Source organism: Podarcis melisellensis, assembly GCF_964234715.1.
Source record: "Podarcis melisellensis genome assembly, chromosome: 11".
NCBI classification, from domain to species: Eukaryota; Metazoa; Chordata; class Lepidosauria; order Squamata; family Lacertidae; genus Podarcis; species Podarcis melisellensis.
The window spans coordinates 24,737,498-24,759,439 of NC_138543.1; the positions used below are offsets into that span (position 1 = coordinate 24,737,498).

The following is a 21,942-nucleotide window of genomic DNA, read 5'->3' on the forward strand; positions in this document are numbered from 1 at the left end:
ATTACCTTGTGGATTGTTTGGATCACGGATTAGAACTGCGTAACGAGGGAGTAAAATACCTTCAGCTTCAAGAATGCCATAAACCTCTCTCCTAAAAGAATATTTTTTTCACAAAATGAATATTATCAATTCAAAACATTTCTCTAAAAAGTCACATAATTACTATTATCAATGAATTATGCATTCGAAACATTTCTCTTAAAAGTCACATAATCACTATATATATATCAAAGTAGTAAGATCTGGATTTTACTTCCACTACCCTAGTTCTGGTATAAAGTGGGTACACGTGAACATACCACTCTTCAGGGAAGTAGCTTAAATCTGCCCAGACAAGAACAGAAGTGTACACCACCTCTGCTCAAGGAAGGTAAGGAGGACACATTCATTCATTAATTGGGAATTGAAGTATAGCCTAGAGCATTTCTTGTATCTGTTGAGTGTCTAGCTTTGACAAATATGCACAATTTACCCATGGGGCATATTCTTTTTACATTCTATTGTTTTAATGTCTATAATTCATGATTATAATCTGTGCAGGAATACATAATTGGAACAGACACTAAACTGTATCCTGTTCTGTTTACCTTTCTCATAAACTTAATATTATTTACTGTTTTAAGGTGAACACTATATACATTTCTCAGCTGAATATTATTCCATTTTAGTTACATTACAGCTTTTTACTAGCTTTCTTTTCTTTATGTTAACTACTTTACCTCCATAATAATCAACCTGATGAGACAGCATTTCATTGAGGCTTTTTAAATATCGTACTAAGGCTTTTAAAATATTGTACAACAACTAGAGTGTGGGATATTTATTTATGGCTATTTACTTACCTGTCTTGTATGTGATATTGCATATTCAAGTCATTAATAACAAAAGGATTCCTCAGCTTTGAATAAGCAACTGCTTTGTCTAATGGAAATCCTAAATAAAAAATATTACAGAATATTAGTTCACAACTATTACATTTGTATAAATCTTGGTGATGGATTGGAATTCTTACTTTCCAAATTGACCTATGTGAAGAGGCTGTGTAAATGATCTGTAATCCCTTCAACTGTGAATAGTATCTGGTTTCAAGTGAGTCATATTCATATTGATCCAACTGGCTTAGAAATTTTCATTAGTTTTTATTCCTTGTTTTAGTCAGCTAAGAAAGGATAAGTTCCCATTACTTCACTACACTGGACTTCTCCCATTCCAAAGTGGCCTTGCTTTTAAAAGAAGGCATTGATGCACCAATTGCAGTACAATTATCAGCATGTTTGCTTAGAAATATATATTTTTTATTTCAGTGAGACTTGCTCACTAATAAGTGAGTTAAGGAATGTGGATGTATATCGTATGTAGTTTTTGCCCTTGCTCCAAAAAGGGTACTAGCACAAGGTTATTATTGCCTGCTGACAAAACAGTAAGTGGCTGACCGATTGGTTTTAAAAAATAAATAAATAGTACACCCACTTTCTGTTACCATCACAGAAAGCATGAACCCTTTGCAAACTAGAGCTGGAAATCCTAGTTTTGAGCAGGGAAGCCCCAGGGGGGTAAAAGCTCTAAATTCTCCTCCCGCTGAATAGACATTGCATTTAAAATATAAATAGGGGTTTCCATTATATGTACTTTACCCCGAGTGTAATATTATAAACATGCCAATGCCCAAGTAAATTCCATATAAATAAAGGGATTTTCTTCCAAGGAAGTGTTTTTTTATTGCAGTGTGAAACAGATTGACACTGCTTTGTAGCATATAGGTAAGGTAAAGGTAAAGGACCCCTGGATGGTTAAGTCCAATCAAAGTTGATTATGAGGTATGGCACTCCTCTCGTTTTTCGGGCTGAGGGAGCCAGCTTTTGTCCACAAACAGCTTTCTGGGTCATGTGGCCAGCATGACTAAACCGCTACTGGCACACGGAGGACCGTGACAAGTGCCAGAGCACACAGAAATACTGTTTACCTTCACACTGTAGCTGTACCTATTTATATACTTGCATTGGTATGCTTTTGAACTGCTAGGTTGACAGACGCTGGGACAGAGCAATGGCAGCTCACCACGGTTGTCTGTATTTGAACCACCAACCTTCCGATCGGCAGGCCCAAGAGACTCAGTGGTTTAGACCACAGTGAAATATCAAGTTAATTGAAACATTATGTCTCTTCTATTACTATAAACTACTGAATTAATATATGCACACATATATACATTTTAAAGTAGTGTTGCTTAAGGCAATTTATTTTCTAATATTAAAATTACATTTTTTCCCAAAAAGGCAAAAAGATTCAAACTTAATACATGCAATATGAAGACATTTTACATTACTGTGATTATTCATGTGTTTTATTATTGATATATTTGCCACCCTGACTTCCTTTGGAAGGAAGGGAAGGATATTAAACAAACAAACAAACAAACAAATAATAAACAAGAGAGTAATTACCTTTAGAATGAAAAGAAATGAGACAGTCACATAAAGGCCAGTTTTCCACAGGTTCATTCAAAATCACATCTTCTTCAAATATTACTACTGTGATATATTTAAACATGGAAAGGCGTTCAAGGATTTCATTCATTGGTTTTGATTTTGATTTCTTTGCCATAGAACATATTCCAACCATGATCTGTCTTTCTGGTGGCTAGTAATAATAATTTTAAAAAGGTCAGTAACATAAATTTGGGTTTCAAAGCTTTTCACCATATGCTAACTGAACAATGACCATGCAATATTCTTACTAAGTATTAAACAACAGGCTCATTTCACAAACATTTATTATGCTTAAGGGGCAGGGAATGTAACCTGATATCAGAGTTTCATTCTCTAAGCAATATGCAGTAAAAAAATCTTCATATTTATGAAGGAAACAATATGCCTTTATACGCTTTGTGAAGAATACAGTCTTGACAAGCAGGGCTGCAGAAACAATGATAATATATAAAACATAAAACGTAGTAAGCCCATGCTGAAAGTTTTCTTAAATGTGAAATTGTTCACAAAGGCATTAGCTATGTCCCATCTACAACCTTCCAACAAACTTAACCTTGTAAATCTAAGAGTACCATTTGCATTTAAAAATATTCTTCTGACTGGAATAAATTTACAAAGCAACAGCTTCAGAAACTCCATTAATTTCAATGTCACTTGTGAAGGATGCCCATGAAGTTGTGGTAAGAAGCTGTATGACAGCAGTGTGTTGGAATGTGTCTACAATAGTACGTGACTATGATGATACTTGAAGCAACAAAACGTTTCACAGCTAGAAAAATAAATAAATACATTCTATATTTATTATTTAAACAGGTGAGAGACTTAACTTTCAATCCAACAAATGAAATTTTAGTCAACAAGAGTGAAACTAGAATGAAACTAGGATACTAGTGCTATATGATTTTTACTTTAACTGTCCTTCTTCAAAATGACCATTCAACAACCTTAACTAAAAGCTATTTTTAATAAATAAATAGTTTGTTCCATAAATCTTTCCAAATTTTAGAATCTAAGATGTTAGTTTAACCATAACTGCTTCTTAATATTGCAATTATGAAACTTTGGTACTCTTCTAAAAGCTATCAATTTTGATTTCTACATATTGTATAAACTGCTGAAACTGGTCTTGATCAATTTGGTTTTAATTTAGCAAACGTCAATGTGTTTCCTTACAACTATACCTAACTAAATATTTAAACACTTTGCTGAAATGGGGCCATAGTGCTTATTGCTTTTTATGCTCATTTCCTATCTTCTCTGTTAACAACGCTTTAGTATCTTATCAACTCAAACAATTACTTGCCCCCAAACAATGAAACAAAGTACATACAGAATCATACTCATCGTCTTCATCTTCATGATCATAAAAGGCTTCAAATTCTGCAGACCTGGATGGATTCAAAAACTCATCTGGATCTTCACCACCCACAAAAAATCTAGGAATTTCGCCTTCTGTTGCAGTAACAGACATGATTACAAATCCTAAAAAGATCTACGTAGAAACGGCAGTCACTCTGAGAACTGAGACACTGTACATAATTCCCAGTGGCTAGGGTAATAAAAATCCTTGCCGTCTGGCACTGCTTACGCAGTTGCTTGTTACTCTGATAAAGTCAGCTGCCAAGTGCAGTTTAATTGATATCATCTGTCCATTGTTTCGAGTTGTTACATTCGTGAAGAAGAAGCATGCAGGTTACCGCTTCCCTGAGATACTTTGGCAAATTTCTACCCTGGTAAAAGAGAGAAAAGTAAAAAGATTGAAAATATTCCGTACTGTAATGAGTTACTGAGAGATATTCAAGATAACCTACCCAGAAATACTTAACGTACTGCAAAATTTAAAGCTATTATTCACAATAGCCAAGCAATACAAAGCACCAAAAATAAAATTTATATTGAAAGATAAACATGTAAACAAAGTGGAAGTGTCATTTAACAGGCTGAATCATATCCACTTATTGCTCCTGAGAACTATGGAAGTAGAAAAACAAGAGTCATCTGGGAATGGTAGACAAAGAAAAAGCAATGCAGAAACATAATGTCGTATTTTACCACGTTCAGTAACAAAGTGGTAACAGCATTTGTGAGTAAACCTAAATTGCAAATTGAGTCATTTGTGCACCAGGCTTTCCCCCCTGTCCTCCAATAAATACAAACACTATGCAACAGCAAAACTAGGGGCTAAAAGTTTAACAAATTTAAAGTCACAACATTTGTATATCTAGAAGCGTCATGGCTGACTAACTAGAAGTAGTCTCTGAGATAAGGCACAGTTCTGCTCTCACTACTCCCCATGCTGCAATAGCTATATCCACCAACTGAATCCCTTACACGATACAACAACCTTAATCCACTGGGGATCTAGCAAATGGAATATGGATTGTAGCTTCATAGTTCCTCTGAAGGAAAATGCACTGTGGCTAGGAGCCTGAAGATATGCTCCAAAATGTTACCAAGTTGCTAAACAAATCCACAGGACTTAGGGAACCTACAACATCCAAGGCAATAAAAAATGATTCAAAGTGGGGTGCAGGGAGAAAAGCAAAGGAAATAAAACTAAACTGCAGTCAATTTCCAGCTCAAGCAGGGAGGAGACTAACAGCCCTATGGTTTACCATGCATGACTCAGGCCAATGCAGCTGGGAGAAGGCAATAAAGTGTAACGTGAATTTAATGAGAAGGGATTTAATATCCTTCAAAAGGTAAAAGGATTTTATAATCCAAGAAAGTAGAACATCCCAGTCATAAATAAATGCATCACTACAGAACAACTGGCTCTGACAGCTCTTCTGTTGAGTTATTTATAGCCTGGTGAGGATAAAGTTTTTTCTAGGGGCCAATGTCCATGCATTTCCTCACATGCATAAACCTTGCATGTTTTTTAAACCAGAACTTCATAGGTTTCATCGCTTGTTCTTAACATGACAGAAAGCAGTGGTATAGGTTCTGATGTCAACCAAATCTTGTACCAGTTTCAGTAGGGCATAAAGTAGTATTTTGACAGGCTAACATGGTCCAACCCAAAATTTCTGGAAACATTTGAAGAGCACCTATTTCAACACATATGATCATGTTACAATTATTATGAATATTTACTGAAAAATAGGTCACACTGATTTAAGTTGTGTGCAACAGGATCACATAAGGGATTTGCTGCCCACACTTCATACTGCCCTTTAGTTTCCTCACCTTTTCCTAAGGACATATGACAGATTTCAAACTCTATCTTGTATTTACAGTCCATGGAACTGCCCTTGTTGAGCCATGAAAAATGTTTTTCTTCCAGCCAAAGCTATCTCCCACCTCTTTCACAAAACATCATGAACTGCTCGTCAACATTCCACAACTGACATTTCCTCCTCTGCACTTAAGAATGTTCATAAAATACTCTGGGATATTCAGAAACTAAGCCAACAGAAAGATAGGGGAAGGAACTCTTGCATATGTAACATAATGCCAAACTCACTCAAACTAGGGAGGAAATGAAGGAATTGAAGAATGCAAGAAAAGAAGAGCGAGGGTCACGGGATGCTCCCAATATTCCAACTATGGCTTGTAGGATCAGAAACATGATATCTGAACTAAGTTATTTCTGTAAGATGTTATGCTTATTTCCAGTTTTTAAATATTCCATGGCATGGAAAAATATCTATAGATTGGGGCAAAAAATACATAACAGATCCACAGATTGGTCTGAAAATTGATGGCAAAGGAAATAAAAACATGTGGTTAGAAATGCTTTCAGTGTTATTTATCAGAATCTATTATTTTGGTATTTGAAATCCAGCTACTTGTACAGTTCAAAAGTTATGTACTATATTTATTTGCTTCTAGTAGTACAACAGTACATTTTCCCCCCTACCACCTTTTAAGTCCATCACTGGACAACTGGTGTCAAGGAATTTTACTGAGTGTAGATACATAGTTTAGCAGCATAAAGGATGAGGTCAATAAAGCTCCAAGGACAATATTTATTAGGTCACTGATAATGCCTAACCAACAGAGGGAAACACTACAAGAAAGGATTTATGTAGGAGTAATTAAAAGAAATATAATAAAACAGACAATAAAATCTGATATTGATATGGATTGAAGGAAGGAATAATTAAATATCTAGGGTCCAAATACTGTCAATTAATGCAAGTGCCCAAGGTAGTAACTCTTCTTCTTCTTCTTCTTCTTCTTCTTCTTCTTCTTCTTCTTCTTCTTCTTCTTCTTCTTCTTCTTACCTTTTAACATTTTCTAGTAGTGTTAGGCATTATCAGTGAGTAGGGATGTAAATTAAGGAACTGGAGTTGGGGGGAGAAAATCTGTATTTTTCTGACCAACTCACTAAAATTGGCACTTTTACAATATTTTTAAAATAAACATCCTATTTAATAAAAATGTATTATAGATCAGTCAATGATTTGAAATAACTTCTTCTTCTTCTACTACTATGACTACTACTATATTATTTATACCCCACCCATCTGGATGGCTTTCCCCAGCCACTCTGGGCGGCTTCCAACAAAATATTAAAATACAATAGTCCGTCAAACATTAAAAGCTTCCCTAAACAGGGCTGCCCCCAGATGTCTTCTAAAAGTCTGGTAGTTGTTTTTCTCTTTGACATCTGGTGGGAGCGCGTTCCACAGGGCGGATGCCACTACCGAGAAGGCCCTCTGCCTGGTTCCCTGTAACTTGGCTTCTTGCAGCGAAGGAACCACCAGAAGGCCCTTGGTGCTGGACCTCAGTGTCTGGGCAGAACAATGGGGGTGGAGGTGCTCCTTCAGGTATACCGTTTAGGGCTTTAAAGGTCAGCACCAGCACTTTGAATTGTGCTCGGAAATGTACTTTAGCCCACTTTCTAGCCCTCAAACCAGAAAACAAAAGATTCTCAGAATAAAAATCACATTCAAGCCTGAGATAATGTATAAAAATAACATTGTGTTCCTATGACATCAGAATTATTCATATGGCATTTCTTCCTCTCTTCCTTCCCTCCCCACCCCAGCATCAACTTTCAGCCTCTACCTATTAAGCAACAGAGTAAACCGATGACCTCTGAGGCATCGGGCAATGATGGAGGCATACTTTTCCTTTCTTGTAGTTAGTTAGCAGCAACAGCTCCCACTAAGGACCTCTGAGACAAGGGAAATGGGGTGAGTAGCTAAAATGCACTCAGTCCACCATGGTAAAGACAACTCTTCCTTTTAAACCAAAGTGGTGAGATATACAAGTAGAACTTCACTTGCACTGCTTTGACCTTCCTCTCGCAACTCCTTGTAACCCCTCCCCACAAAGGTTTCTCTGGAGGTTTGGGGGACATTCTGGAACATTAAATGATCTGGCACAGTTAGTTGTAGTAGGGTAAAATTGGAAGAAATCAGATGGAAAGCTGTATTCATGGAGAACTGCCTTCTGTTCACACAAATCATTCTCTGGGTGCCAACCATAATTAAAATCAACCTCATAAGAATCTAGGTTTGAAGTATCAGAACTTCCTTTCAGTGGAAAAGACCTGATGCATCTATGGATAGACTGGACACCACATCCATACAATGGCTTTCCGTGCAGTGCTGAATCTCTGTTCTTTCCCTGACTACCTTCACCTCCTCCAAACTTCAATTGTACTTCTGCTACAATAACTTCACAGCCCTCTTTTCACTGTAAAGTACTAAATAAAACAACAAGAAAGTTCCAACAACAACACTGGACGACGCTTCACTGTTTTCACACACTACTTTAACCCCCCTCTCCCCAACAAAAATAGTATTATCAACCCCGCGTTGAAGATCTGGTGTAACACAAGGTTTTCTTACCCTCTGCAAAATGAATGCAATAATGATGTGACTTATCTGAACTGGTATTAATTATTTTCAAAATGTTTACAAACTCTGAAAAATCACATTTTGGTATGAGATAAGAGCAGTGAAAGCTTATCTTTGCTACTGTCTATTGTTTTGACTTTAAGCCTCAAATCCCCAATCTCAGCTATACTGAAATCATGAATTTTAGTTTTCTGTGAGGCTGCAACACTTCGCCAGAGAAGACCAGCATAAAAGACTTTAAAATGGACCAAGGAGTTATGTTTCTTGATTTTAGACAATGGGTGTTTCATTCTAGCCTTTTTTCTCCTTATTAGTTAGATATGCTTTTCTAAATGTCAGTAATGACTATGACTTCATCGTCTAAAAACAGTGAATTGTAGGAGCAGGTTTGTTTCTCACAAAACCAATGAGAATAGTGGCTGCTTGTTTGGTCCCACAAATGCTATAAATTTACTTTTTTTAAAAATGAAAGCTGGGAATCAAGAGATTGTAGCTCTTCCTCTCCACAGATGTCCATGTAAGGGACCTTTATTGTTCTGATAGTGTTGATACTGCCACAGATGAGAAGCACTGCTAGTTAGAAGGATCACTACTTAACAAACATTTCAAAACAATATTCGTTTAAATAATCCCACCAAAACAAATGATGCAGAAAATTTTACAACTTCAGAAATTTATATTATACAATTGCCCAGAACATGTTATTCTCTTACCGTGAGTTAAAGTGGAAAGCTGAACTATGTAGAAACCAAAAGCCACAAAACAGCATATTTGCTAAAGAGTTCCCTCTTCAGTTAGTTCTAGCACTGGACAGTGCTCATCATCAGTTCACCTCCTAGGATAAAAGAAAGATTCAGACATGAATAGGTTTCTGTTGTGATCAAGGACAAGACAGCACATATATGCAAAAGTAGATTATGGGAAGATACAATATTGTAAGATACAGTAGCGATTTTTTTAAAAAGCAGCTTAATCCTACACACAATTACTCAGGACTAAGTCTCAGATAGTACCCTTAGTAATATTGTTCTGAGTAATCGTACATGTGATTGGCTTGTAAGAAAGAAACATTAATTGGAGTTTGAAACTGAAGCTGGAGACTGAATATGAATCAAAGCTGGAAAACATATTAATTTCAAGGTCTATATAAACACGTCCAAAGAGGGATTTATTACATGCACAGAACTAAAGGTCATGTCTTACAAAGCATTGTATGTTTATTGCTTTTCAATGCATTCTATCTTAAACAGGATAAGAATAAGGTATCTGCAAGGCATCCAAGGGGTCTTAGGATATTGTGGCCTCTCTCTCTGCTGGTAGAGAATGAGGTCCATCCTGGAGACCTCTTCATTGCAGCCATGGGAATACCTGAAACCATCTCTTACACAATAGGGGGTAAAACAAGCAAGCCCTGTAGTTGTCCATTTCCACAACAATGGAAATATACACCAGTCCTGCAGCCATCGCTCTGGATTTTTCCATTCTTCTGCCACAAATTCCACTGCTCTGCTCCAACCCAACTGAAGCATGTTTTCTGATAAATTCCACTAAATTGAATGAGATTTACTGTCAAGTGCATACAATTCAGCTATACATGTGGTTAATGCTGGAAAATAATTTCCCAGAAATGGTTCCTTACAAATATCTGCCGCCTCACTCTCAGATCACATATCAAAATGCCAGAACTAAGAATATATCTAAATAATAAATATTTGCAGCTGAACGGCCAAACTCAAAAACTGTTAAGCCTACCATAAACACAAAGTAAATAATATTGCCATTTTTCAAGTCCAGTTTTTTTAAAAATAATCTGCCCTTGCTCCATGAGAACTGCATTTTCCTTCTTTCTGTTTGTTGACATGATAGTAAATTCAACTATTTTTTTTTGTTTTCTTTTAAAATTTAAAAACCCTTCACATCTTCAGAGAAACAAACAAACTATTTATTATTTAGAAGTATTTATACCCAACATTCTAACCAAAGTTCTTGAGGTGGCTTACAGTATATTTAAAACATAATAAAATAGATGTTGCTACAATAGTCACCACAGGAAGACAAAGATATATTTAAGTCCCTCTTCTTGTTCTCCAACTTTCCAAAATAATAATAATATGTATTTCTGCAGCTGAATCTACTGGCCTAGAACTGACTGTTTAAGCCTCTAGATGTTAGTTCCAGCCAGTCCAGGACTTCCACACTGGGTAGTTGCTGTTTATTACTCGCCTAGTCCCAGACATGGTAACAAAAGCAGGTGGTGCTGGGGAGCAAAATTGTTACATGCATGCCACCCTTCAATTATTTTCTCTTTTAGCTTTAATGAGATCCTAAACATATTTTGGATTAATTAGGTCTGATGAAATTACCATGTTTTATTTATTCTACTCTCACTCAAACCTAACGAACCTCTTTAATTGGATTAGCAGCATATATTGTATATCACCCTTCGTCCGAAGATCACAGGACTGTTCACAACATAAAAATACAAAATGAGAATGCAAAATACATAATAAAACAAAAACAGAACACAAAGTATGCAATAAAACAAAAATAAACCAATAGTACCCCTTCTACACTGTGGGTTAACCACACACGCTGTGGGTTAAACCACAGAGCCTAACACTTGCCAATCAGGTCGGCAGTTCGAATCCCCGCAACGGGGTGAGCTCCCATTGCTCGGTCCCTGCTCCTGCCAACCTAGCAGTTCGAAAGCATGTCAAAGTGCAAGTAGATAAATAGGAACTGCTCTGGCAGGAAGGTAAACGGCGTTTCCGTGTGCTGCTCTGGTTCGCCAGAAGCGGCTTAGTCATGATGGCCACATGACCCGGAAGCTGTACGCCGGCTCCCTCGGCCAATAAAGCAAGATGAGTGCCGCAACCCCAGAGTCGGTCACGACTGGACCTAATGGTCAGGGGTCCCTTTACCTTTACCCCTTCTACAAACGTATTTGACAGGCCACAGAATGCTAATCAGCCAAAGAACTGCTTAGAGAGAAACTTTTTTGCCTGGAGCCTACATATTTGTAATAAAGGTACCAGGTGAGCCTCCCAGGGGTGAGCATTCCACAAACAGGGGGCATTGCAGAAAAGGCCTGTTCTTGTGTTGCCACCCTCCAAACTTCTCATGGAGGAGATACACGAAGAAGGGGTACAGATGAAGTTTGCAAGGTCTGGTTAGGTTCAGATGGAGAGAGGCGGTCCTTGAGGTATTGCAGTCCTGAGCAGTTTAAGGCTTTATAGGTCAAAACCAGCACTTTGAATTGGTCCTGGAAACCTAAATTGGCAGCCAGTGCAGTCGAGCCAGGATCAGTGTAATATGCTCAAACCGTCTTGCTGTGGTGAGCAACCTAGCCACTGAAATTCTGCACCAGCAGAAGTTTCTGAACTGTCTTCAGAGGCAGCCCTATGCATAACATGTTGCAGTGATCTATATGACTTTATTTGTAAAACAAACTTGTATCATTCTAGTTTCACATTACCTTGACACCACAATGAAACTGCAACTGTAGATACATTTGTTCTCCTTTTTGCAGAATTAGGCAATTTAATATAAAAAGAACATAAACCTTTAGTTACTTCAAGAGCAAATCTAAATGAATGTTATTATAATAAAGAAGCAGAGTAATCCTGCTGGCTTTGTTAACAGCTCAAAAGGCATTGTTAGTAAGTATCGAAACTATTTTCATGGTTTGCACACTTTACAAAAAACTTAAGTCTGAAAGGCAGCCTGCTCAAGGTCATTTGGTTCTGTTTAAAATAGATGTGCTGATGGAAACTACAGCAAGGAAGCTTGCAGGAGGAGCACATGCAATAGTTATCTGAACTCTAGATATGCAGCAGAATTCTTCATTTTTAAAAATATGTTAATCCCATTGTTTTTAAAGATATTATGTGTACCTGTTTTTATGTAACTATTTCTTTGCTACATGTTTCAATTTTTAAAATGGCTATGTAAGTTTGTTTCACAAGGAGTTTTCTTGGAACATAAACACACATTGCATACAACTAAATTATACCCAGAAGGGACTCATGGAAATTATGGAGCTAAATATGTCACATCCATGAGTTTCAGTGAGTCTGCTCTGAGTAGGGCTAACACTGGACAGACTTTAGAAGAAGACAGATGGCAACAGGGACTTAATCTATTTGAAACTCGGAAGCATGAGAAGTAACTCTGTAACACTATTCCCAAAGAAAGTTCTACATAATCCAAGTAGAAACAAGGTTTCACATCTATTGCCTTCTTTTTGTCACTGTCATACTTTCATGTTTATCCTTTGCTTCTAGACTAGTCATCATATGGTCTAATATTTCTGCTACCGATGGTTACAATCCTAAATATATTTATGCTACAATCATCTCCATTCAGAAGCAAATTCTATTGAATTCCTTGTGGCTTTCTCCCAGGTAAGTGGGTTTAAGTTTTGCACCTTTAACTTGCCAGTAAATCCTGAAAAAGACGGGACTTACTTTTAAGCCAACGTAGTAGGGATGAAACTGCAATACCTCCCTTTTATAGCTTGATCCAATGCAGAATTAGGTGTGCTTAAACTCACATCTATTTAAAATAGCTTAGGGTCACCTAACTCTGTAACTTATCAGGCTGTTAATTTGATCTCCATTTGTTGTGCAAACGGCCTTCCTTCATCATCTCTTAACAACCAGCCTAAATATACCTGAGTCAACGGCTCTCTCAGACTTATTACACTTCAATGCCATTAATGAGTTCTAGAAAAAATTATTTACTTTGATGCATCAGGCTCAAGTATACCAGGTACCCTCTCCACGTCACTTGATGTCTCTAAAATGTCCTTGCCATAACAGTTAGAAAGCAGCTTATAGTGGACTGCAGAAAGACACATATCAGCAGTGTTGCTTCCCCACCCCCTTCAGTTGGTAGAGCATGAGACTCTTAATCTCGGAGTCGTGAAATTGAGCCCCACATTGGGCAAGAGATTCCTGCATTTGAGGGGGTTTGACTAGGTGATCCTCAGGGTCCCTTCCAACTCTACACTTTTATAATTCTATGTATCATTTTATTCTGGGTACACAGTTAAAGGCACTTTTTTCTAGATGAAAAGGGCTAGTAAAATATAACAACAATAATAATTTCATTATTGTTACCTCATGCCACTCCGGGTGGCTTCCAGCAGATATAAAAACATAATAAAATGTCAAACGTTAAAAACCTCTAGATACAGGGCTGCCTGTAAAAATGCGCCGCTTACTGTGAAAACTTCCTGCTGAGCACTGACACCTTTCCCAACCCTAGAAGAATAGCACTGTGTATCCGACACCAATGAATGTGCAGCAAGTTAAGAATTGAGTGGATAACATCATCAAGCCAATGGTTTGTATGTGCAACAGACAGACTCCCAAGGCAGCTTGCCCCAGCTATTGCGGCATTAATTTACGTTGCAAATACATAGTTATGTGCTTGTAGCGGGTGACGGAGAGAGAGAGACACACCCCACCACCCCACAACCCTGGGGTTGCCACCTGTCCTGTTTAATACAGGATTGTCCTGCATTTCAGTGTCAAATGCTGTGTCCTGTATTGACACAGTCTTGTCATGTACTCCAGGTCTCCTCTCTCTCTGCCAAGTTAAGGGTCCTCTCCAAATGCATGCGTTTGAAAGGGTGTGCGAAAGGGCATGCATTTAAACTCTGGGTACCCAAGATGTACAATTTTGTGTGTTTGTGTGTGCGCGTGCGTGAGTGCCCCTGTGACAAATTCCAGATGGGCCATCCTGTTAGGCTGCAATAGATTGTAAGGGATTGCTTTGGAGTCACTTCAGCACCAGATTAAAAAAAAAAAATCCCGCCAACTGTCCTGCCCTGTACATATTTTGCCAGGAAAAAAGCAACGCGAAGGTCAGCTGCACTGCGCCTCCACGTGCCGACGCCCCCGCTGCTGCAGAGGCAAGAGAAAGAAGCGCCCGCCAAGGACTGGAGGAGGAGGAGGAGGCGGGAAATGCGGAGCCTGACGACCTTGACTCCCAGAGCCTCGTCGGCGCTGGCTGTAGCATAGCAGCCCAAGGGGGGCTGAGAGGAAAAGTTCCATCGCCCGCTGGGACCAGTTAAGCAGCAGGAGCCACATGGACTTGTGCGATGCGCGGCATAAAAAACCTCCCCAAGCTTCTATGTTAATGAGAACAACGCCGACCATTATTTCATTAATTGTACCCCGCCTCCCCCCCCCCATGACTGGGTTGCTCCAGCCACTCTGGTCGGCTGCGCATATATGTATGCCTGTCTTCTCTTTAACTCAGCCCGTGTTTAAAAAAAATAAACATGGTCCACATATGAATTAAAGAGAAGAGATAGATAGATAGATAGATACAGACCATTTAATTTTTTTAAAACACGGGCTGAATTAAAGAGAAGACAGGCGTCGTCTGTGAAGCCGCGCGAAAATAGGTTCGTCGAGGTGGCCTGAGGCGGAGTTTCTTCTACCTGAGCAAATAACGCGAAACAACCGGAGGAGAGAACAGAGCGCCTTCTCTTTTCCCCCCGCTCCTTTTTAATTTTTTTAATTTATTATTATTATTTGAGGGAGCCCTGCATTTATTATTTATTTATATGCATTTATTATTATTTACTTGAGGGAGCCCTGCATACAGAACCGGGAGGCGGGGTACGGGGGACGCCAGGGCTCCCTTCCCCTTCCCCTCGCGCCTCCGCGTGGGCAACTCAGGGAAGGCGAAGGCGGCGTGAGGAGAAAAACGGCAGTTGGGCTCGAGGGAGGGGGAGGGGAGGGTAAACTAACGGAGGCGCGCGCAACAAACACAGAGAGAAACTGGCCCCCGCGTGCCGTCCACCCTCAGCAACACGCTCTTTCCATTCTGGGCCCGCCCCCCTTTTTCCATTGGTGCCCTTCGGGGCAGCCTTGGAGACAGGCTAGCAGTTTTGGGGCTGTGCGATGTGACGCGGTGCGGCGGGGGGGTTGTTAGGAATACCCCTCCCGCCGCCATCCCGATGTCCTCACCTGAGCCAGCCGCCGCTGCTTCTGCTGCCTCCGCCTCCTCCGCCGCTGTTATTGCTTTACTTCCTTCCCATTGAGAAAGGAGCAGGGGGCGCTGCAGCCGCGGCCACGCCCCCTCCGCCACCCTTGACCCCCTCAAGCCTCTTCCCCGCCTACGCTGCTTTGCCTCACAGTACACCTATTGTAGGCTCCGTAGAGAGATAAAGGGCTAGACGGGGAATTTCATTGTCTAGAGAAAGAACTTCCGGGTTTCCTTGGATGCTATTTTCCTTTCCCACCCCCGCTCCGGGGCAAACGTGATACATCCAGGGCTTTCAGCGCAGCTATGATTGGGTAGCAGAGCATCGTCTCTCTCTCTCTCTCCCTCTCTCTCCCCGCCCACCCCTTCCCTGCAGAAGCAAGAGAGGGAGCCCCCCCCTTAAACCACGCACCTTAATGCTCGTGAACAAAAGCAACGTGTTGCAAATGACAAATGCAACTTAAATTTTTATCCCCGTGCTGCCAGCTGAAGAGGATGTGGTTGGGAGAGAGCTGCTGACGAAAGCCCAGCAGAGTCGCCAGCCAGGTCTTTACACTGCGCTGTCAATTGAGAAAGGAGTGTGGATTATATAGGTCACCATAATTACTCCCTACATCGCAGTTAAAAGGCGAACGTGACTCGCCCGCTAATCCTATAGTATAGACATTTACTTGGAAGTTAGTCCCAGGGATTCCAACGGGGCTTGCTCCCTTGTAAGGGTGCTCCGTTGTCCATATGAGTTTGCAACAACCTGCAACGTTTTCTGGGGTTGGTCTAGAATTGATGGGAGAGGGGTGCTTGAGAGAGGGCGCTTCGTAACAACTCTGAAATGCAGCTAAGTGTTAATGTGTCCTTCGAAGTATATATTGTTGCCAACATTTTGTATACCAGGGCTCCTAAGCAGCTCGCTGAAAGGCTGCAGTGGACTTGTTCTCTTGCTCTCCCCACCCCACCCCCGTCACTGTCCGTTGTGGAGCTATTCTGAATTTCAATAATAATAATAATAATAATAATACCAACAACAACAACTCCATACAAAACACACCTCAGGTTGCAGGAATCTTATTTCTAGTTAAAGTTCCCACATCGCCGCCAGAACCCGCCCAGCGCTCAGCTCGACGCAGACGTTCTGCGTTTTCATACCAACGCGCTGCTTCTCCACCTCTTTCTCATCAACATAAACTACTAGACATTCCTAGTAGAACAATAAGTTAGGCGGATGTAGTACTCTTATTTTCCTATCTCTATGACGCCCGCACGCTTTCCTCCCTTCCTCTGTCGTCACTTCCGTGAGCGCCACATAGGTCTCCAAGTGATCCGGTGCCTCCTTTTGCGCCGCGAAAGGAAGAATTATTTGAGAGAAAGTCTAGCCCTCCCGTTGGGCGGGAACAATTCTACTGGGGGGGGGAAGGGGGGCGCGGCGGCGGCGGTGGTGACGGGGAGGCGTTGGTTCCCAACGAACAGTGGCTTGCTATTACCGGTGAGGCCGTGAGAGGTGCTGTGCGCATGCGCTTAGAAGGGGACCCTGGCGAAGGAATAGCAGGAAGAGGCCAGAATGCTTCTGCCTTGACAGTTTCTTTTATTCGCGGACCGGATTTCCTGGTTGCTGCTGGTGGTTGTATTTTTCCCCTTAACGCCCTGACACTCTGTAATTCGGGTAGTGAAAGGGATAGCTGCTCATCTGGGAGGATAGCAGCCTGGATTGTTTCTTCTTCTTTTCTTTTAATAATAATTCGGTTGCATCGTGTTGCAGCCTGTCCAGAGCAAACTAGGATAGGAGTTGGAAAATATATGGAAAAATATATTTTGCTTTCACCCTGGTCGATTTTGAGTTTTTAGAATTTCTCTTCTGTAGCAGGGTTGAGAAATGGACTGTCTAATATCGTTTCCTCCCTAGTGCTGATGGACAAACTAAGTTATTTTAACGGGAATTGGGGGCAGAGGTTGGAATTGGAAATATTTTCGATGTTGGAAATCTTTTCTTCCCATTGCTGTGCCCCTTTCCCCACATAATCATACTTCAGGATTTTTTGTCTGCCTTTTTTATCAGAAAAAGAAAAAACCCATCTCCCTTTCCGTTTACCTCTTGGGACTCTCCCTTACCATCCTCTAAAATTACACCTGCAATCCAAGCAATGAATTTCGACTGAGTGGCTGTATCTTGTGCTTTCAGATGATAGCCCTATGGGCCAACCATTTAGCGTGTTTTCTTAAAAACAAAAACAAAACCCAACACCATACAGTGGTACCTCGGGTTACATACCCTTCAGGTTACAGACTCCGCTAACTGAGAAATAGTGCTTCAGGTTAAGGATGAGATCAGAAATTGTGCTTCGGTGGCACGGCAGCAGCAGGAAGCCCCATTATCTAAAGTGGTGCTTCAGGTTAAAAACGGTTTCAGGTTAAGAACGGACCTCCGGAACGAATTAAGTACTTAACCCGAGATGCTACTGTATTACCATATTTTGATGTGTTCTATCAGTATTGCAAAGCCTCTGACAGCCAAATTTAGTTGAATTGAAATATTGGGGGGGGGGGTGTGTGTATGTATAAATCACAGCACACTTGAGCTGAAATTACATGCACACTTGAGAACATGACGAACCTTGCTGAATCAGACCAAAGGTGCACCTCATCCAGTATTCTTCTTCCCACAGCAGCCAACAGCATGCTTATAGGAAGCCTTCAAGCAGGACATAAGCACAATAATATTTTTCTGCTTTTATTCACCACTGACCAATATTCAATCTCATGCTGCCTCTGAGCCTACAAATAGTACATAGCCATCACGGCTTGTAGCTATTAATAGACAATTCATGGAGAATAAGCCTAATCCCCTTTTAAAGCAGTGTAAATTGGAGGTCATCACCATATCTTGTGGTAGAGAATAGTTTTATCAATGTGTTGCGTGAATAAGTAGTTTTTAATGAATCTTCTGTCATTCACCTTCATTGATTGATCCCAGGTTCTAATATTATGAGAGAAGGAGAAAAACATCTGTATATCCACACCATGCATAATTTTTCAGCTTTCCCCCTAAACTAAAAAGCTCCAAATGCAACCTTTTTTCATAGGGAAGTTCTTCCAGCCCCTTCATAATTTCTGCTGTCTTTCTTTCTTTCTGCACCTTTCCCAGCACTACAGTATCCTTTTCTGCACACTTTACATTGGTGTAAAGGCATTACAAAACTGGCAGGTTTTTTTTAACCCCTTTCCTAATAATTCCTGACAGGAATTCCCTATTTTTTTCACAGCTTGTTTGTGACAATTCTGTCAGCCACATACCACTTTCTCTCTGCCTTGAAGATTGCAGCTTTGTATTTTTGTGCATTTGTGGGAGATGGTCTGGCAAGCAGCTGTTGCTCTGCTCCTGGAAACCCTGGTTTGGGTGTCAGATTTCAGATAAATAGAACCCCCCCCCATAGGTTTAAGATTTCAATAACTCGCTCTTCCTTCATTCCCCTCTTTCTTAGCTCTCTGAATGTCGCAGCTTCTACCACTTCCCCCCATTACCAGGCAGCTGCTCTTGGTTCACTCTTTGTCTAACCATGGTTCTCTAACTCTTCCTCCCATATTTGAAAATTTCCTCTTATTTTACTTCATCAGTAAAGCATCCTTTTCCTGAAGAAGTTCCATCTTCATCCCTATTTCCCTGTCCCAGCTACTTTAGACACCCATTACTTAGAGCAGGGATGGAGGACCTGTGGCCTTCAAGATCTTGATAAACTTCAGCTCCCATTGTCTCCAACCATTGACCATGCTTGGACATCTCTACCAGAGTGATAGCAGCCTGATTCTAGCAGTATAGAGCCACACCTCAGAGAGAAGTTAATCTTTTCACACTAGTAATTTGTATTTCAAAGTACCTTCTATCCAGAACATGGTGAAGTAGGTTTCTGATGTATATAGCAGTGCGTGTCCAAAGCAAAGGTGATAGTATCTTCCTCCCACTATTAAAAGACAGGCTACTCAGTTACAGATACCCACCATCCTGTCTAATTTGACCCTGAGTTTTAGATACACCAGTTTGCAGCCTTAAGCTGCAATTCCACTCATACAATAAGCCTTTGAATTCAGCTGATTGAACTTTGGAATATATACACACAGGGTAGTTTGAAAGTCTGCCATTTGGGAGGGTAGGTTGAAGGCTGCAGTTACAGTATGTAAAGTGCTATTGGTGGATTGCTTTGATTATATTTGCTTTCCCATATAAAGCAGCTGTTGCTGAATTTAGTGTTTGCTTTTCCTGTCCAATTGAAATAGGCTCAATTTTAGCTCATATAAGTTCTCTCCCATTATTATTTTTTTATATATAATTTTTTATTAAGGTTTTTTCATACAAATACATATTTAACAAACAAAATAAATTTTATAACATCTTTTCATTCTACTTTGGACTCCCTCACACCTCCTGCTTCCACTTGCATCATTAAAAAGAAAATTTTTCCAAGCAAATTATCGTTTTGTTTAAAATCTTAAATCCAATAATTTAGGTTAAACTCTAATATAAAATATAATTTGATGGTAGACAGTTGTTTCTACTCTGGCATCTTTGTTAGCATTCAACCAAATTACAGTACTTTTGTAGATAAATCTTGAATTTCTTCCAGTCTTCTTCAACCCTCTCCTCGCCCAGGTCGCGGATTCTGCCAGTCATCTCGGCTAGTTGCATATAGTCCATCAGCTGCATCTGCCATTCTTCCAGTGTGGGTAGATCTTGAGTTTTCCAATTCTTAGCAATGAGTATCCTTGCCGCCGTTGTAGCATACATAAAAAATGTTCTGTCCTTCTTTAACACATTCTGGCCGACAATGCCCAGAAGGAAGGCCTCTGGTTTCTTAGTAAAGGTATACTTAAACACCTTTTTTAGCTCATTATAAATCATTTCCCATCTCTCCCATTATTTATTAATAGTGCTGCAGCTGTTCCCTCATTGCTGTCTTTAAAAAACTGTTATGCTAAGAGCTAAAACATAAATTAACAAACTGGATTATAAAATGAGATTTAATATGTTACATGTAAAATGTGATGTGTATAGTATGGATATTTCAAATAGTGTGTGAAGTGCTATTACTGTAAAAATAGTACGTGTGAAACAGAAAATAAGAAAAGCAGAATTAAAATTAACCAATTATCACCTTTCAAATAAATCCCAAAGACGTTTCAGAAATGGGGCAGGTACAGGAAATTGAGTCCATTTAAAATCTTCTTCTTAGCCACTGATATTGATTCTAGGCCATATAACATAGTTGTAGTTTGCATTATATGTATTTACTTCATTTTAGTCATGAACCCCCTCCCTAAGTTTTTAATTGCCAAAGGTTCTTTACAATTATTGGAGTAAGATCTATTCTATTAATATCTATCCTGTTAATTTGTATACAGGAAGTTGAAGGGTTTGCAAGTAGAGAAACCTTAATTAGTGGGGAACGCAATCAAGAACAATAAAATTAACTATTCACTAACCCCCCCCCCCACTTTCTAGTTGCCTAGGGGCTTTTTGAAAAAACTCAAAGATGACCAGGCAAGTGACTTTTTGTATTTGTTTCACTTTAAACAGCAATGGTCCGTAATGGCAAAAATGGTGGACTCCATCTGAAACAGATCTCTTACTACAAACAAACAGGTGGATATCATCCCACAACATTAGCAAGTGAAAGGAGCGGAATAAGAAGAGCAGCTAAAAAGTTTGTTTTCAGAGGTAAATATAATATAATGGTCTTGGGAGTTCAGTGTGCTCTGTGTCGTGACACTATATCTGTGAAGGCTGAGACCAAACAATATTGTGCTGGGTTGTTGCTTATCAAATGTAAAGTGGGATTTGCATGATCATACATAAAAAGAACATAATGAACATTATTTTCTTCTAAGAAATCTAAATACACAATATTATATAAATCAGGAATATTACTGTCAGGGGCTCAGGAGCAGAGGCACAGGAAAGGGAGGAAATGGAGAGCGAGGGGGAGGAATCCGAAGGAAATGTAAGCGATGAGAGTGGTCCGAGGTCTCTGAGCCTTTCCAGCGAATCGGAAGACTCACAGAAAGGGGCTCCCATGGTCAGAGCAAGGGGGGTGCCTAGGGGGACACCCCAGGAAGAAGGGGCCAGAGGGGACTCAGAGAGCAGCAGTTGGAAATCAGGACCAACTTCCCCACCAGAACGCAGTAGGGGGGAGGAGTCCCAGGTATCGGGATCAGGCTGCTCACCACCAGCGGGAGGAGATGAGTCAGGATTGGCCACGCCTCCATCGGAGAGCGGGGAAACGGTCAAGAGGAAGGTTGGAGGCTGGGCGCGCGCGCCAAGTTCAAATGTACAGGAGGGCGGCACAGTTGGTAGCCCGGATAGGGAGCCAGGTCCTAAAGCCCGCCGAAAGGAGGGACAGGAGTCAGGGGGGTCAGCGTCAGAAGAGTCCAGAAAGGAGGAGACCCCGGGGGGCAGAAGGACCCAGAGGAGAAAGGAGAGACGGAAGAGGTGGAGTAAGGCTAGAGTCTTAAATTGGTGTACAGGGGGCGGAGACTCAGACGGAGCTTCGCCGATCTAGGTTCTAAGACGTAGAGCTGCACGCTGCGGCTTGGAAATGGAAACTGAACTTCAATAAAGACTTTTGTACATTACTACCGGCTAGCGTTGGTCCTCTGTG

The 21,942-nt window shown here is 40.4% G+C and overlaps 2 protein-coding genes across 31 annotated transcripts in view; one reads left to right on the forward strand and one right to left on the reverse strand.

Moving 5' to 3' along the window:
* The window catches only part of PPIP5K2 (diphosphoinositol pentakisphosphate kinase 2), a 48,488-nt gene extending 32,979 nt beyond the window's left edge, over nt 1-15,509 (reverse strand). For 3 of the 21 annotated variants that reach the window (XM_081930419.1, XM_081930420.1, XM_081930423.1), the window contains exons 1-6: nt 15,286-15,500; nt 9,016-9,137; nt 3,820-4,219; nt 2,445-2,640; nt 843-933; nt 6-91 (exon numbers count right to left, since the gene is read on the reverse strand). In XM_081930419.1, coding sequence (XP_081786545.1) covers nt 6-91; nt 843-933; nt 2,445-2,640; nt 3,820-3,960 — 514 coding nt within the window. In that variant the 5' untranslated portion in view covers nt 3,961-4,219; nt 9,016-9,137; nt 15,286-15,500. Of the gene's footprint in view, nt 1-5; nt 92-842; nt 934-2,444; nt 2,641-3,819; nt 4,220-9,015; nt 9,138-11,777; nt 11,822-15,285 lie in introns of all 21 variants that reach the window. The other 18 variants (XM_081930410.1, XM_081930422.1, XM_081930409.1 and 15 more) reach the window with 15 other exon arrangements.
* A 1,073-nt stretch (nt 15,510-16,582) lies between these two features.
* Nucleotides 16,583-21,942, forward strand: part of GIN1 (gypsy retrotransposon integrase 1) — a 35,168-nt gene continuing 29,808 nt past the window's right edge. For 6 of the 10 annotated variants that reach the window (XR_014172978.1, XM_081930633.1, XM_081930631.1 and 3 more), the window contains exons 1-2: nt 16,795-16,916; nt 20,862-21,002. Coding sequence is in view for 9 of the 10 variants with exons in the window: in XM_081930633.1 (XP_081786759.1) it covers nt 16,808-16,916; nt 20,862-21,002 (250 nt within the window). In the remaining variant the exon portion in view is untranslated. The other 4 variants (XM_081930636.1, XM_081930630.1, XM_081930637.1 and 1 more) reach the window with 4 other exon arrangements.